The sequence below is a fragment of the Schistocerca serialis genome, chromosome 5, assembly GCF_023864345.2.
Source record: "Schistocerca serialis cubense isolate TAMUIC-IGC-003099 chromosome 5, iqSchSeri2.2, whole genome shotgun sequence".
Classification (NCBI taxonomy): Eukaryota; Metazoa; Arthropoda; class Insecta; order Orthoptera; family Acrididae; genus Schistocerca; species Schistocerca serialis.
In genome coordinates this window covers 35,738,017-35,752,986 of record NC_064642.1, presented here as the reverse complement: position 1 = coordinate 35,752,986, position 14,970 = coordinate 35,738,017, and the positions used below count along the sequence as shown (strand labels likewise).

Genomic DNA, 14,970 nt, shown 5'->3' with positions numbered 1-14,970 from the left:
TTTTGTTATAAGCCTGACTGTTTGTAAATGTGACTCCTGTAACAGTTTTGTTCAATCTTCAGTCCAGGCAATGGTTTGGTGAATGTGAAAGTACACTAAGGGAACTGATTTGTTGATGAAGAGAGTGATAGCAAGTGTTTTTGGGGACACATGAGATTTTATCATGTTTGACTATCTGTGAAAGGTGAAATCAATGACCGACTGTTATTACACAATGTTACTAGGCTATTTTGGTGGCAAGCTGAAGTACAAATGACTAAGGCTAGTTAGTAACACAGTTCTATGACACCAGGAGAATTCAACTACTCACACATCAACTACTGAGAGGTTTGTGATCGCTTGGCTTTGAAATAGTTCATCTGTCCTATTCCTTGAGGTTTATTGTATCAGACTTACTCTTGCTTCCTAACCTCAAAAAATGGCTTGAAAGGAAGACAGTTTTGTTGAGTTATGCCACAGGATAGTGTCGAGTGAAAGTATGCAATGTTCGCTAGTTAGACCCATCTGCAGGTCAACTCAGTGAGACAAATGTCTAAGTGCAAAGCAGGCAAAACTGAGCTTTCTGATTAATTTATCCATATGCTGGTGTCACCTTAATTCATTATCCATCTAGATGTCTTCAAATTTCACACTTGACTTGTTGAGCCTCATCCACTGTGTACCTTAGCACCTGCAATTTGTTTGAAACTGCACAGTATGATCAAGCGTTAAGCTGATCCAGTTCCTGCCTGTTCCAGTTTCAACATTTAATCCCAAAGCTTTTTAAATGTATTTTTATTCACATATTTATTTGGTCAGCATTTGAACTGAATAATTAAATACTGTTTGTATATTTTGCTTCACTGGATGAAACATGACTGGTCAGAATGATTATGGTGGCTCCAGTTGACATGTAAAGGCATTATTTTTCAGTGTACTTTACTAACTCTTGGTAAATAAGAAACCTCTATTGAACTTTTTAGTTTTTAGATTTCAGTAGAACAGACTTTTATTATAACTCTGCATAGTACTTGTTTACCACATAGATAATCTCTTTATTCAACAAATCTGTCTGTTTTTCAAGCCATTTTTTGAGATTAGAAATCAAGAGTAAGTCTGACAGTATCAACTTTTAGGGACAGGATGGATGAACTATTTCTTTCCTTGTTTCCTATTCCTTAGCTTCTCATCCCATCTAATAAATCTCCACTGACCTGGTGTTCTGGGTGACTTTCCCGAACTGTATTCCTTTCCATAAACTGATCCAGTCCTTTTCCTTCATCCCTCTTCCTTCCCCTTTAATCCTTCCACCAGAAGAGGGAGCGACTGGGTCCGAAAGCTTGTGAAAGTTAAATTCTTTTGTGTGTGTGTTCCCCTGCTGCTGCTTGGTAGGTAGAGTTTTTATCCATCCATTTACATCACTTTCTCCTTATTTATAATTTTAACCAAAAATTGTATACACAACAGTGTGCTGTTTGTTTTCTTCTTCACAGACAATTTTAAGTGTAAAGAGGGAAGTTATATTTATGGCTTTTGAACTTATGACACGAACACTACTAAGGAATCTGAATCACCCAAAACTTTGCAGTCCCATCCATTCACAGATTAAAACTATAAGAAGTAACGTCATTACAATGAAATGAATACCCCTAGCTGCATACAGGTGTTGATATAAGTCAATGGCGACAGTTGAAAATGTGTGCCCCCGTTGACTTATATCAACGCCTGTATGCAACTAGCGGTATTCATTTCATTGTAATTTCATTCTAACGAGCTGCATGGTCACTGATAGTATCTGTTCTTTCAGACATGTCTGAAAGTTCTTTCGGGCATGTCCGAATGAACAGATACCATCCTCATATATATAGAAGTAATGTCATTGAAGCTACTATCTTTACCGATCCAACAGCTGGAAAGGTCTCTCTGTAGCCTTTTTTAAACAAGCAGAGCTTTTGTTATTTTTATTTACAGTGTTTAAACTTTCATCTTTTGTCAAAGTTTCTGTTTTTATACTTCTATATTTTTTGAGAATTATCTGCTAATTGTTATTTATAATGCTAACATATGGAGGAGAGCAAAGAACCAGTAGCTGACAAGTAGACCAACAAAACATTTTGATCTTTATGAAATTAGTATATAGATAGACTGATGATGCCATGTAACAATTTATATTTTTAGTTTCCTATTACTTTCTAAATGAAATTTATAAATTTACATGAAGTTATAGAACCTACCTCCGATCCAGGCATACTGTGACCAGCTGCATCAAGAAGGGCGTAACCTTCTTTTAGAGGTCCATCTGTTACATCTTCTATAGTCTGTACAGCTGCTGCATGCATTTTTGCCAGCTGAGGAGAAGTGACAGGCAGTTCATTCATCTTCAGCTGTTGTTCCAGCTGGTCGAGTTTTTGCATTGCCTGAAAACCCATTTGAGAATGATCATTTTATAACTGTGCTTCATTCTATCTTTTCACTAAAGTGATTCTAAGCATCTGCTGGAACAAATGTAATAAAAATAAGGCTTTTATTTAGCCAGATGTCTGTTCTGTCAGACATGAGTCACTACAATAAGCTGAAGATTGTCTCAGAGATAATGACGTTACATGAATCACACTTAACAACATCAATATTCTGAGAAGGAAAGTTGCTACTCACCATATGGCAGAGATGCTGAGTCGCAGATAGGCACAACAAAAAGATTTTCACACTTAAAGCTTTCAGCCAATGGTTTCAGTTGCCTGAGACTGCAGTCCTGTGTGTGAGTAGCGTTTGTGTGAGTGTGTTTGTGTGTACGTACGTGTGTGTATTGTTGACAAAGGCCATTGGCTGAAAACTTTAAATGTGAAAATCTTTTTGTTGTGTCTATCTGTGACTCCGCATCTCCGCTATATGATGAGTAGCAACTTTCCTTCTCAGAATATTGTTACACTTAACACATCAAACATGCAATTCTAGATAAGTAACAATCTTCAAAGTAATGGCACACTGCATGTTTCCTTTTGATTGCTGACTAAAATTAAATTATCAATTGATATTTAAAATTGCAATAATAATATAATCATTATGATAACGATTTACAGTAGACAGAAGGGTCTGCCATAACTTATCTTCAGGAAGTGAAGTTCCAAGTCCTGTCAGCAGACACATTTAAAATAAGAGAAAGCATACCTAGCTTTTGACACTGTTATTTCCTTCTACTGAGGAGAAAAGTGGGATAGGTTGAAGACTGTTGGAAAGGAGGGGCAGTTCACTCAGAACTCATACTGAGATGAACTCGTACAAAGTATGTTGTGAGTATGGGGGAGGGGGGAGGGGGGGTCAAAAGAAAAGAAGTCAACAGTTCCAAAAGCAAGTTTTAGTTTCTTCACCTTTTAAATGTGACTATCGGCAGTCCATGGATTTCACTCCTGTTATGAGTTATTCTTACTCACGGTGTGTGCAGTGCGGAAGAAGCTGATTGCCCTTTGGAGTAGATTCTCTCTGTTGTCAAGAGCTTCAGAATATTCAGCACACTGCTGGAGAACTTTGTAAGCTTGTGCTACTGCTTCCTCAGCAGCAAAATGATCAGAGGAAACAAGCTGCTCTGTTGCTTTAGTTATTTTCACACCACGATCCTGAAACTCCTACAATTAGCAAAAGGGATTCAGTCAGAAACACATTAAAATTTGCAGCCTTCATAATAGTTATGTATAATGAAAGACTAGTTGCAGTTACACACAAATGCATCAAATTTCATAAAGACATATCTAGGGAATTTGCCTATAGGAAGAACAGATACTATCACCTGATTTCAACAAAAAGTGCACTCAACTGTGGATTTGACTTTGTACCAGTGCCATGTCATACCCCTCCATGGTCATTTATGTAATTGCAGCAAAACTAAAAGACACCCTACTTTTCAAGCACAATGACGTAGAATTTTGAAACAAAAGAGTTTTTCCTATGGCAAAAGGGAGACAAATGTACTTTTCCAGGAAAGTCACACATGGGTCCATGTCATGGTAAATTGACACATTTAATCAGTGTGCATCAAAATAGGAAAAATGCTGGTAATAAGCTCATGTTCACTCAATGTACTCTTCTGAATGTACCTGTCTCTGTTTCTTTTATTTCATTGTTTCCTCACAGATGCGTGAATTGTAAACACAGGAATAGCCAATCCCAAACACCAAGTGAAAACTCAATAGCAACACAATTTGCGTAGCTCACAAATAAATCATTAGTTCATATTTGTGCAAAATCCTTTCACACATCATTCTAAGTAATAGGGACATCCCTTTCAATTCCTTAAAAAGATATATTAGTTTTATGCTGTATGTGGGCCAGAAGGTACATCACTGTAAACCAGAGAAGGCTTTTTTGTTGGAGACATCAAACAGAATATGGTTCAGGGATTAATTCTGTACATCCTCAATTGATGTTACTTCCTACAGCAGCATCCAATCAGAGGAAATTACCAGTGTCCTGACCTTGCTCTACTGAGATACATTACTGACACTTCAGTGTACAAGGGCTGATCGACAAAGACTGTGACTGATTTTTTCTTGCAACTTCACGACAGTTTCCTATCTATATCATGAAAATTTGAAAAGTGTGAGTTTTTATATATATTGTCCACAGGTGGCAGCACTCTCATATCAGTAGGTTGGCAGTAGTGCTCTATCTTGTAGATGGTCTTTGCATTTTGCATACCAAACACTGCAGGTGATGGGAGAGGAGCAGTACAGCACAATAAAATTCTGTGTTTGTTTGAACCATACAGTCACTGAACCTTACAGAAACTGCAACAACTGTAGGGTGAAGATGCACTATCTTGTGCAACAGTGTTTAGGTGGTTCCAGGATTTCAAAGAAGGCCAACTTATCTGTGTTTAGTGAGGTTGGTCAGGCATTATGACTTCTGCTGTGACTGAAGTCAACATCAACACAGCTGCTGTGATTGCCATGAGGATTACATAACCTCAGTGAAATGCTGAGAATTCCATGTGGCAGTGTCTTTACGATTATGCATTATCATCTCCACATGACCTGTGTTTGTGCTTGTTGGGTGCCACAACTGTTGACTCCCGCAGAAGGCTGTGCGAATGGGGCATAGCTGTGAGATGCTACATCTCTTTGCTGATGGAGGAAACGCATTTCTGAAATCAGTTATTACCAGTGATGTGTCATGGTTGCATTACTATGATCGTGGAGGAAAATGAGCCAGCACAGTGTGGAAATTGCCATGTTCTCCAACACCATAAAAGGTGAAAATTGTTTTGTCTGCAGGGAAAGTGATGGTGATCACATTTTTTTGATCATGGTATGATTTACCACCATCCAGTTCCCCCTCACACTACTGTTACAGCAGCATACTAAATGTCAGTAATGGATAAACTGAGGAAGCACATTGCAAGGAAACGACTGGATCTTTCTCAGACTGGGTGGCAATTTCATCGCCACAATGTGCGGCCTCAGGTCGCAAATTGAATCAAGCAGTTTCTGCCTCAATTCAACATTATCTGTGCACAGCATCTGCCTTACAGCCCTAATGTTGCACCCTGTGACTTTTTTTCTATTCCCATCACTAAAGGCAAAGCTTCAGGGCATTTGATTTGACAACTCTGAAGCAGTGCTCAAGGAAAGTGAGGCATTCCTCAAGGACCTGACACAGAATGGCCTACACCATATGTCTGAGGAGTGGCAGGGATGCTACAACAAGTGCATTCAAGTAGGAAGGAAGGTCATATAAACATTGAAACAGCGTAATTAACATCGGTGAAAAAATCAGTCTCAGTCTTCGTTGATTAGCTCCTGTATAATCACATTACTCCTTGGTACAGGGAATGATTACATATAGTCAGATAGTATGATTGCCACACAATTTATTTGCTTTACTGGCCCCTCAGCAACCACAATATAAAATATTTTTATGCAAATGGAGCATTTTGATAAAGGCAGAACTCGTATGGCTTTTAATCTTCCCAATGTAAATCACTGTTAAGTTTCCCTTAATATCATATATGTTTGCACCAAACCCTTTTGTGTTGCAAACATTTGGCTAAGAAATAGACTACCACTTAATATCAGAGAGGTTACTCATTTCCTCAGTTTTGAAGATAAACCTTAAAATAATAGTAGGTCTCCCATTACTTCTCATTGAGTGTATTTACATTTTAATCTGCAGTACCAGTATTCACATTTAAAAATGTGAAAACTTATGGCCTCCTTTTTCCCTTTCTCTCCCCAGTTTTTTTTCTCAGCCCTCTTTCTTGTCTTCTTGCTGAAAGTTTTGTTTCTGTATTTCAGCCATTATAATGCAATTATGATGCTGATTTTAATATAAATTAATTACCTATTAAAAAGTGTGATCTTTCACTGTTACATAAAAACACATACAGTCACGAGCAACTTAAGGAGACACTAATTTAGTAGTACGTAGCCACAACTGCTTGGGGTGCCAATCTGAGATAAGAACAAAATGCGTCCCTAGTGCAAAATCTGCACATAAAGAGCACCCCAATTCTATACTCACTAGATTTAGATTTATTTTTAAATGTCTTATCAACAGCTCAAGGAATGGCAACTAAAGTCGGGGGGAGGAAAAGAAGAGGAGAAAGGGGGGCATCAAACTATATGCCACTTCTGTGGAAATACTGAGTGGGGGTGCTACATGATATGTCGTTTGTGTGGAAAAACATTTTCGAACTTCCTCTGAATGTAGCATACCCTTTTACCCTTCCAGCACTAGTGAAGTATCTTGACAGAGACACTGAAAGAGTTGAGAAGCCACACTGACCTGCTAACACTCAATGGCCACTCACAAATCGTGAAGCTTTATCACTCCTGTATCCAAGAATGAAAAACCTTCCTTGAAAATACAGAAAAATATATGCCAATGTACTGCATGCAGCCAAACAACAAGAAACACAAACCTACATAAGTAATGCTGACAATAAAAGCAAAGCTTGCTGGTCTATTATAAATGTAAATTGCATACCATCAACCCCACAGTAACACAGCAAAATACAGTTTATGATAAGTAAAAAGATGACAAAAGAATAGAATAACACTGTCAATCTCTTCAATGACCATTTTGCCACAGTAGGCCAAAAACTAAGAGAAAAAACATACTGTAGACACAATAGCACATGGAATATGTATATTCATCCCATTCAAAAAACTATGGCTCTATTTCCAGTGACAGGAGAAGAAACACTGCAGATAATAAAAAGTCTAAAACAGACAAAATCATATGGAATTGATGGAATATCATCCATAGAAATTAAATATTGTATGTAGGAACTCAGAAAACCACTTACACAACTAATCAACAAGTCATTCATGGAAGGAATTTTTCCAAACTGTTTGATGACAGCATTGATAAAATCAATGCGTAAAAAGGGAAATGTATATCAACCAGAAAATTAAAGAGCCATAGCTCTTTTACCACTCATATCAAAAATATTTGAATGGGCCTATGCTCAGAGGCTCGTTGCACTTCTGATGAAATATGGGATAATCACTAAAAACCAATTTGGCTTCCAGAAAGCTAAATGTACTATAGATGCAACCATAGATCTAATTGAAAATGTCATAACCAACTTAGAGAGTAGTAACAAATGTGTAGTGGTATTTATGGATTTAACAAAAGCTTCTGACTGCTTAGACCATAAGACATTAGTAGAAATATTAGGAGCGTACGGGGTAAGAGGGATGGAATGAGACTGGATCCTGTTATACCTGGCAACCAGGAACCAATACACAGAAATTACAAAAATGACAAGAGAGAAAATAAGTTCCAAAGCAAGAATTCCACATTTCACTGTCCCACAGGGATCCATTCTTGGCCCATTGCTCTTCATTTTATATACAAATCACATCCCAAATACTGTAAATTATGGATATGGAAATAAGTAACGTTATCTAAAGCTTTCCTGAAATAAATCTGCAAAACAACATTGCTAAAACACTTTCATTTAAATTTCAGACTAAAAAACCAACACATTGAAGATATCAACATTTGTATAGATGGATGCCTAGCAGAAAATTCCAAATACACAAAATTCCTTAGGATGACAATCAACGAAAATTTAGACCGGGACAAGCACATTGAATACATGAGTGGAAAGCTCAGCTCAAACCTATATGTTCTCCACAAAGTCAGCTTCCTGAAAGAAAGAAATATTAGAAAAATTACATACTACTCACTAATTCATTCCACATTAAGCTATGGCATAATTTTGTGGGGAGGCGCCTCCAAAACAAACCTAAATAGAGTATTCAGAATGCAGAAAAGAGCAATAAGAATAATAGCCAAGTGGAGAGAATCTTGTCGGTCAGCATTCAAAGCACTCAAAATGCTAATGCTGGCAAACATTTACCTTTATGAAGATACTCAAGATACCAAGCCCCAGCACAACCATCACAGTAGGAAGTGGAACTTCTTCCATGAACCCAGACATAACACCATGAAATTAAAAAAATGCCATCCCATGCAGGTCCAAAAGCCCTTGAAAAACTTCCTTCATATTTGAGATAAACAATAAAAATATTTTCAAAAAGTCTCTCAAAATATTTTTGATAGAAAATTGTTACTATAGTACAAATGATTTCATGCACATAGCAGAATAATCCAAAATTAGCATTGTAATAGCATGTGCAAATATAGGTGTAGACAAGAGTTTGAGATGTAAGATGTGTACTAAAGTAAGACAAATTGCAAAGTAATAGTGTGCACTAAATATAATGTATCTTAAAAAACCACAAAATATGTAAAAAAAAAAAAAAAAAAAAAAAAAAAAAAAAAAAAAAAAAACCCTCTCTAACTACACAGAAAAAAATATATACACGCACACAGTACAGGTGATGTAAGCAAATTGTAATTAAAATTATGATATGACACTAGAATACTGAAGTATACAGTCATAATTTGCTAAACGCTAGTTATTAAGCATTTTGTACTACTTCTATTCTTGTGACAAATTTGACTTGATCCATACAATGTATGTTGTCTACAGATCCAATGAAAACAAATAGGATCGCTGATATTCTCGCAAGGATCAAGGTCAGGTGACTTGAGATCTACACAAGCACCCTCACATCTGTGGTGTGACATATTTTGGTAGCTAGGGGCTTGTGCAATGTCTTGCTGAATGCATGATAACATGTGGAGTGGTCAAGCACATATACTTATTATGTCGTTCACCAGTGAGAGATATGCCCGACACATCAGGAACTCATTTCATCATGTTAACATTCCCTATATGAGAATACTAATATTATCAGATTTAATGGTGCCCTATTTGCAAGCAAGATGCATCACCTCATGTGTGTGTAGGCAGACTTGCTTCCTACTATTGGATGCTGCCTACAGGAAAATTAAACAGACCTTTGGAGATAAGAGAACCACTTGTATGAACATCAAGAGCTCAGATGGAAACCCAGTTCTAAGCAAAGAAGGGAAAGCAGAAAGGTGGAAGGAGTATATAGAGGGTCTATACAAGGGCGATGTACTTGAGGACAATATTATGGAAATGGAAGAGGATGTACATGAAGATGAAATGGGAGATAAGATACTGCGTGAAGAGTTTGACAGAGCACTGAAAGACCTGAGTCGAAACAAGGCCCCGGGAGCAGACAACATTCCATTGGAACTACTGACGGCCTTGGGAGAGCCAGTCCTGACAAAACTCTACCATCTGGTGAGCAAGATTTATGAAACAGGCGAAATACCCTCAGACTTCAAGAAGAATATAATAATTCCAATCCCAAAGAAAGCAGGTGCAGACAGATGTGAAAATTACAGTACAGTCAGTTTAATAAGCCACAGCTGCAAAATACTAACACGAATTATTTACAGACGAATGGAAAAACTAGTAGAAGCTGACCTCGGGGAAGATCAGTTTGGATTCCGTAGAAATACTGGAACACGTGAGGCAATACTGACCTTATGACTTATCTTAGAAGAAAGATTAAGGAAAGGCAAACCTACGTTTCTAGCATTTGTAGACTTAGAGAAAGCTTTTGACAATGTTGACTGGAATACTCTCTTTCAAATTCTGGAGGTAGCAGGGGTAAAATACAGGGAGCGAAAGGCTATTTACTATTTGTACAGAAACCAGCTGGCAGTTGTAAGGGTCGAGGGACATGAAAGGGAAACAGTTGTTGGGAAGGGAGTAAGACATGGTTGTAGCCTCTCCCCGATGTTATTCAATCTGTATATTGAGCAAGCAGTAAAGGAAACAAAAGAAAAATTTGGAGTAGGTATTAAAATCCATGGAGAAGAAATAAAAACTTTGAGGTTCGCCGATGACATTGTAATTCTGTCAGAGACAGCAAAGGACTTGGAAGAGCAGTTGAACGGAATGGACAGTGTCTTGAAGGGAGGGTATAAGATGAACATCAACAAAAGCAAAACAAGGATAATGGAATGTAGTCGAATTAAGTCGGGTGATGCTGAGGGAATTAGATTAGGAAATGAGACACTTAAAGTAGTAAAGGAGTTTTGTTATTTGGGGAGCAAAATAACTGATGATGGTCGAAGTAGAGAGGATATGAAATGTAGACTGGCAATGGCAAGGAAAGTGTTTCTGAAGAAGAGAAATTTGTTAACATTGAGTATAGATTTAAGTGTCAGGAAGTCTTTTCTGAAAGTATTTGTATGGAGTGTAGCCATGTATGGAAGTGAAACATGGAGGATAAATAGTTTGGACAAGAAGAGAATAGAAGCTTTTGAAATGTGGTGCTACAGAAGAATGCTGAAGATTAGATGGGTAGATCACATAACTAATGAGGAAGTATTGAATAGGATTGGGGAGAAGAGAAGTTTGTGGCACAACTTGACCAGAAGAAGGGATTGGTTGGTAGGACATGTTCTGAGGCACCAAGGGATCACCAATTTAGCATTGGAGGGCAGCGTTGAGGGTAAAAATCGTAGAGGGAGACCAAGAAATGAATACACTAAGCAGATTCAGAAGGATGTAGGTTGCAGTAGGTACTGGGAGATGAAGAAGCTTGCACAGGATAAAGTAGCATGGAGAGCTGCATCAAACCAGTCTCATGACTGAAGACCACAACAACAACAACTGCAAATAACTGTCCAGGCAGAGCTATTAATGAGTCACGGCTGCCACACAGAATGGTTACGACAACATATTGTGAAGAAATGAAAACATTGTTGATGCTGAAGGCATGAATATGTTCCAGGCATATGAATAACACCCTGGCCATGTGCAGCTATCTGCAAGTAATAACTCTGAGGTGGTCTGTTTTAGTGACAAGGCACAAAATAGTTCCGTTACATGTCATCCAACTGTAGATTTTGCCCTAACATACAACCTGCAACATGTGCTATAGTGTTCATTTGCATAAAGGTACTACTTGAAAATGGTAAAAATTCAATATTTGTCATGAAGTGTGTATAATAAAGATGACATTGTGCTGTCAATATTCTTCCCACAAATAAAAATATCATCCTAAAACATCAGTCAGGCAGGCTGGTTACTCATAAAAGAGTGGAAAGAGAAGATACTGCTGTGAAAACGCTAAATGATATAGTTGACTGAGGTTATGATTTTCATTACCCCTGAAAGGTTCTGAAGCCATTCATAAATGAGATGAAAGAAAATTTGTGCTAACAAGCCTTATAACATTCATTTTTTACACATGTGCTATCTTCTTGTGAAATTGGTCGAAACAGTCTATAATATTAAAATACTAACATGCAATTATCAAGCCTTGACTCCCTTGGGATTTACTGGGGATACACACAGAGCGGGGAGGGGGGTGCAGAAATAGCACTTCAGTCTGGATGCTCTATTTGATTGTCCACAGATGCACATACCTTGGCTTCTGGCAACAGGCGACGGTGCTCTGCAAGCAGTATCTCGGCACTGGCAGCAGAGTCACCAAGCACGTCAGCGAGTTCGTGACGCCGCCTGTCCACAGCGTCCTCGAGAGCACGCAGGTCTCGGGCGACGAGCATGAGAGCCAGGCACTGCTCGAGGCGCTCGCGCCGCCGAGAGAATGCCAGTTCCAGCTGCTGCCGCCGATCGTGTAATGCCTCCATCCAGTGCTCCACCTGTGAGTTTGCTGCAACATTTAACATTTTAATAAGTTTCCTGCCTAAAGGTACATGTAAAATAATGTAGAAAGCAGGATGTTCTTCTCTTTTATAATATACATTCCTTTCAGTACAGTGCCATCAATTTCCTCATTGTGTGGCTTCAGTTGCCAGAGACTGCAGTTACATGTGTGCAAGTTGAATTTGTATATGTGTGTGTGTGTGTGTGTGTGTGTGTGTGTGTGTGTGTCGTCTATTTTTGACGAAACCTTGCTGGCCATAAGCTTATTTGTTGTGCCTATCTGCAACTCAGCATTTCTGCTATCCTTTCCTTTTCATAACATTTTGAATTTTACATACTGAAATTTCCAAACTCATCTACAAGTTGGATAACCAATACACATTGATTCTGAGAATGCGGGAAGTGTAACTGACAATACCTTTGCACATGCCAGCATTTTTCTACAACTGGTATACAAGTCATTGTTTTCTCGCAAAATGCAATTAATCCAGTCCAAATAACATATTTTATCAAATATTTTCTTCTTTATTTCAGCAATGTCCCAAAACCATAATTTACTCACAGTACTACATGGTGTAGGCTATAACGTACATGGCAAACTAGATACTGTATCAACAAATCATCTTATTAATGGGCATTAAACTGAACATCCCAAAAAGGCTTAATATTCAACAATATTAATACTCTTTTTATCATCTCAGCAGCTGTTTCTTCGTAAAGTGACCATATATGTTTGTCTAGTAAATAAGCCCAATAAAGGCATCAGAGGTTCTGATTTATGTATTATACACATTCTTTTGCTAAACTGTTATTGATATATTGAGAGATGTGATGAGACGACAGGTGTGAATGCATGGCAGCAAGGTCTTTAGCGGCCGTACTAAAGTAGTATGAGACGAGTGTGGATAATGTGTGCAACATTATTAAAAACTGGAACTATGAGGAAAAACATAAAATAACACTCCAAAAATATGTGCACACACGCACACTGGAGCACACACACACACACACACACACACACACACACACACACACACACACACACACAAACTAACAAAACTATAAAAAGTCACCCACTGTGTCAGACTGAGAACCAAGAGGAAAAAGAATTAAAATACCACACCAGAGATCTGTGGCTGGCTGATCACTGGAATAAAAAGGATGAGACAGCCGCTCTGCAACACATTAAAATCTCCTTCCTAAAATCTTAAGGCTGACTTCAGACACATTGCAAAACTCTGAAACCTTGACTACTCATCTCATCAGCAACAACAGAGGGCAGATCTCCAATGAAATTCACTTCTGTCTCATCAACATGCTATAAAATGCACTGGGTTAAATGTGACATACAGTGATCTGCATGCCCCACGCATAACATTGGGGATCTCTCCCCAGAGTCAGAAGCCATACTGGTTCCCAGCAGAATAATACCTGCTTTCCTCCACAGCTGAAGGAAGTAAAGCTGGTCATGCACAAGATGAATGATTTTCTCTGATGGATGAATGTTCTGCAAAGATTTAGGGTACTAAGAGAATCGGAGCAGATGAGAAACTGTTAGCCTTGAAGATGCCTTGTCTGATTAAGATCTTCACCAACACATAGAGCTCTGCAGTAATTATACTATATCCACTTTGAAGGCAAATCCTGAAGATAGAGTTGGGATGAACTATTGAAAGCCAATGGAATCTCTTTGTTTAGAACCATCTGTATGCACAAACTTAAAATGGTGAGGCCTGTCTAAAATGTAAAAAAAAAAAAAAAACAGAAACGTAAAATCTGGAGTGCAGTTTTTCTTGTAATTCATAAAGTCTAAAATAACTCTGGGCCTCTGTAGAAGCCAAGGTGAAAACTTGCGCCAATCTTGGTGTAAAGCTTTAAAACCAGCTGAACCGAACTGTAAAAGGCAATCCTTTCCACAAATCCCATAGGGATTGATTATGAACAAGCCTTTCCATTCGTGGCCAAGCAATGGTAGGGAATGCAGATGTGTTTGACATGGTTAGTGACTTATAAGCCAGTCACACCATCCATCAGGAGCTGTCACCACAGCACAGCCATATGGTATGAAGCTGGTTCTAAAGGCCCCAGTGGCCAGCGTAAATCCCTCACGGTGCAACACATAAAACTTGCAGATTTATACACCATGCATGCATAATCAAGCCAAGATAGCACAGATGTTCTGTAAAACATATCCAGGAGTGATAGTCTGGGGACCCATTTCCTTTCATAGCAGAAACGCTTTGATGTCACCCACGGCACCTTTACAGCACAGCATTATGTCGATGATACTCTATGCCCCGTTTTGTTGCAAACCATCCTGGGCTTACATTTCAGCAAGATAATGCCCACCCCCATATGGGAAGAGTTTCTACTTCTTGTCTTCATGCTTGGTAAACCCTACTTTGTCCAGCAGACCACTTCCCAATTAAGAACATTTGGAGCATTACGGGTAGCGCCCTCCAACCATCTCAGGATTTTGACAATCTAATGCGCCAATTAGAATTTGGCACGATATCCCTCACAGGGACTTCCAACAACTCTATCAATCAATGCCAAGCCCAACAACTGCTTGCATAAGAGCTGGAGGTGGACCAATGCTTTATTGACTTGCTCAATTTGTGAACCTTTTTCTCCTGAATAAATCATCCAAAATAAATCAACAGTGCTTGAACAACAAAACGGAAGGTATCTGTAAGGAACAACATTCTCCGGAAATTATCGGGTACAACCTGGGGGGCGCATCCTCACATCTTAAGAAATTCTGCTGTAGCTCTTTGTTATTCAGCTTCAGAATATGCTTGCCCTGTCTGGTGCAGATCTAGTCACGTTAAACAAGTGGATATTGCCTTGAATGTAACCTGCAGACTCATTACGGGATGTTTGAGATCTACACCACTTGATAAAGTTTATCGTCTAGCGGGCATCCA

General features: G+C 38.6%; 1 protein-coding gene across 4 annotated transcripts in view; it reads right to left on the bottom strand.

Annotated features, from left to right (window-relative positions):
- The window catches only part of LOC126481027 (titin), an 804,028-nt gene that overhangs the window by 294,471 nt on the left and 494,587 nt on the right, over window positions 1-14,970 (bottom strand). For all 4 annotated transcript variants that reach the window (XM_050104491.1, XM_050104492.1, XM_050104490.1 and 1 more), the window contains 3 exons: window positions 11,803-12,050; window positions 3,411-3,602; window positions 2,214-2,396 (listed from right to left, as the gene is read on the bottom strand). In XM_050104491.1, the coding sequence (XP_049960448.1) occupies window positions 2,214-2,396; window positions 3,411-3,602; window positions 11,803-12,050 (623 nt within the window). The remainder of the gene's footprint in view (window positions 1-2,213; window positions 2,397-3,410; window positions 3,603-11,802; window positions 12,051-14,970) is intronic.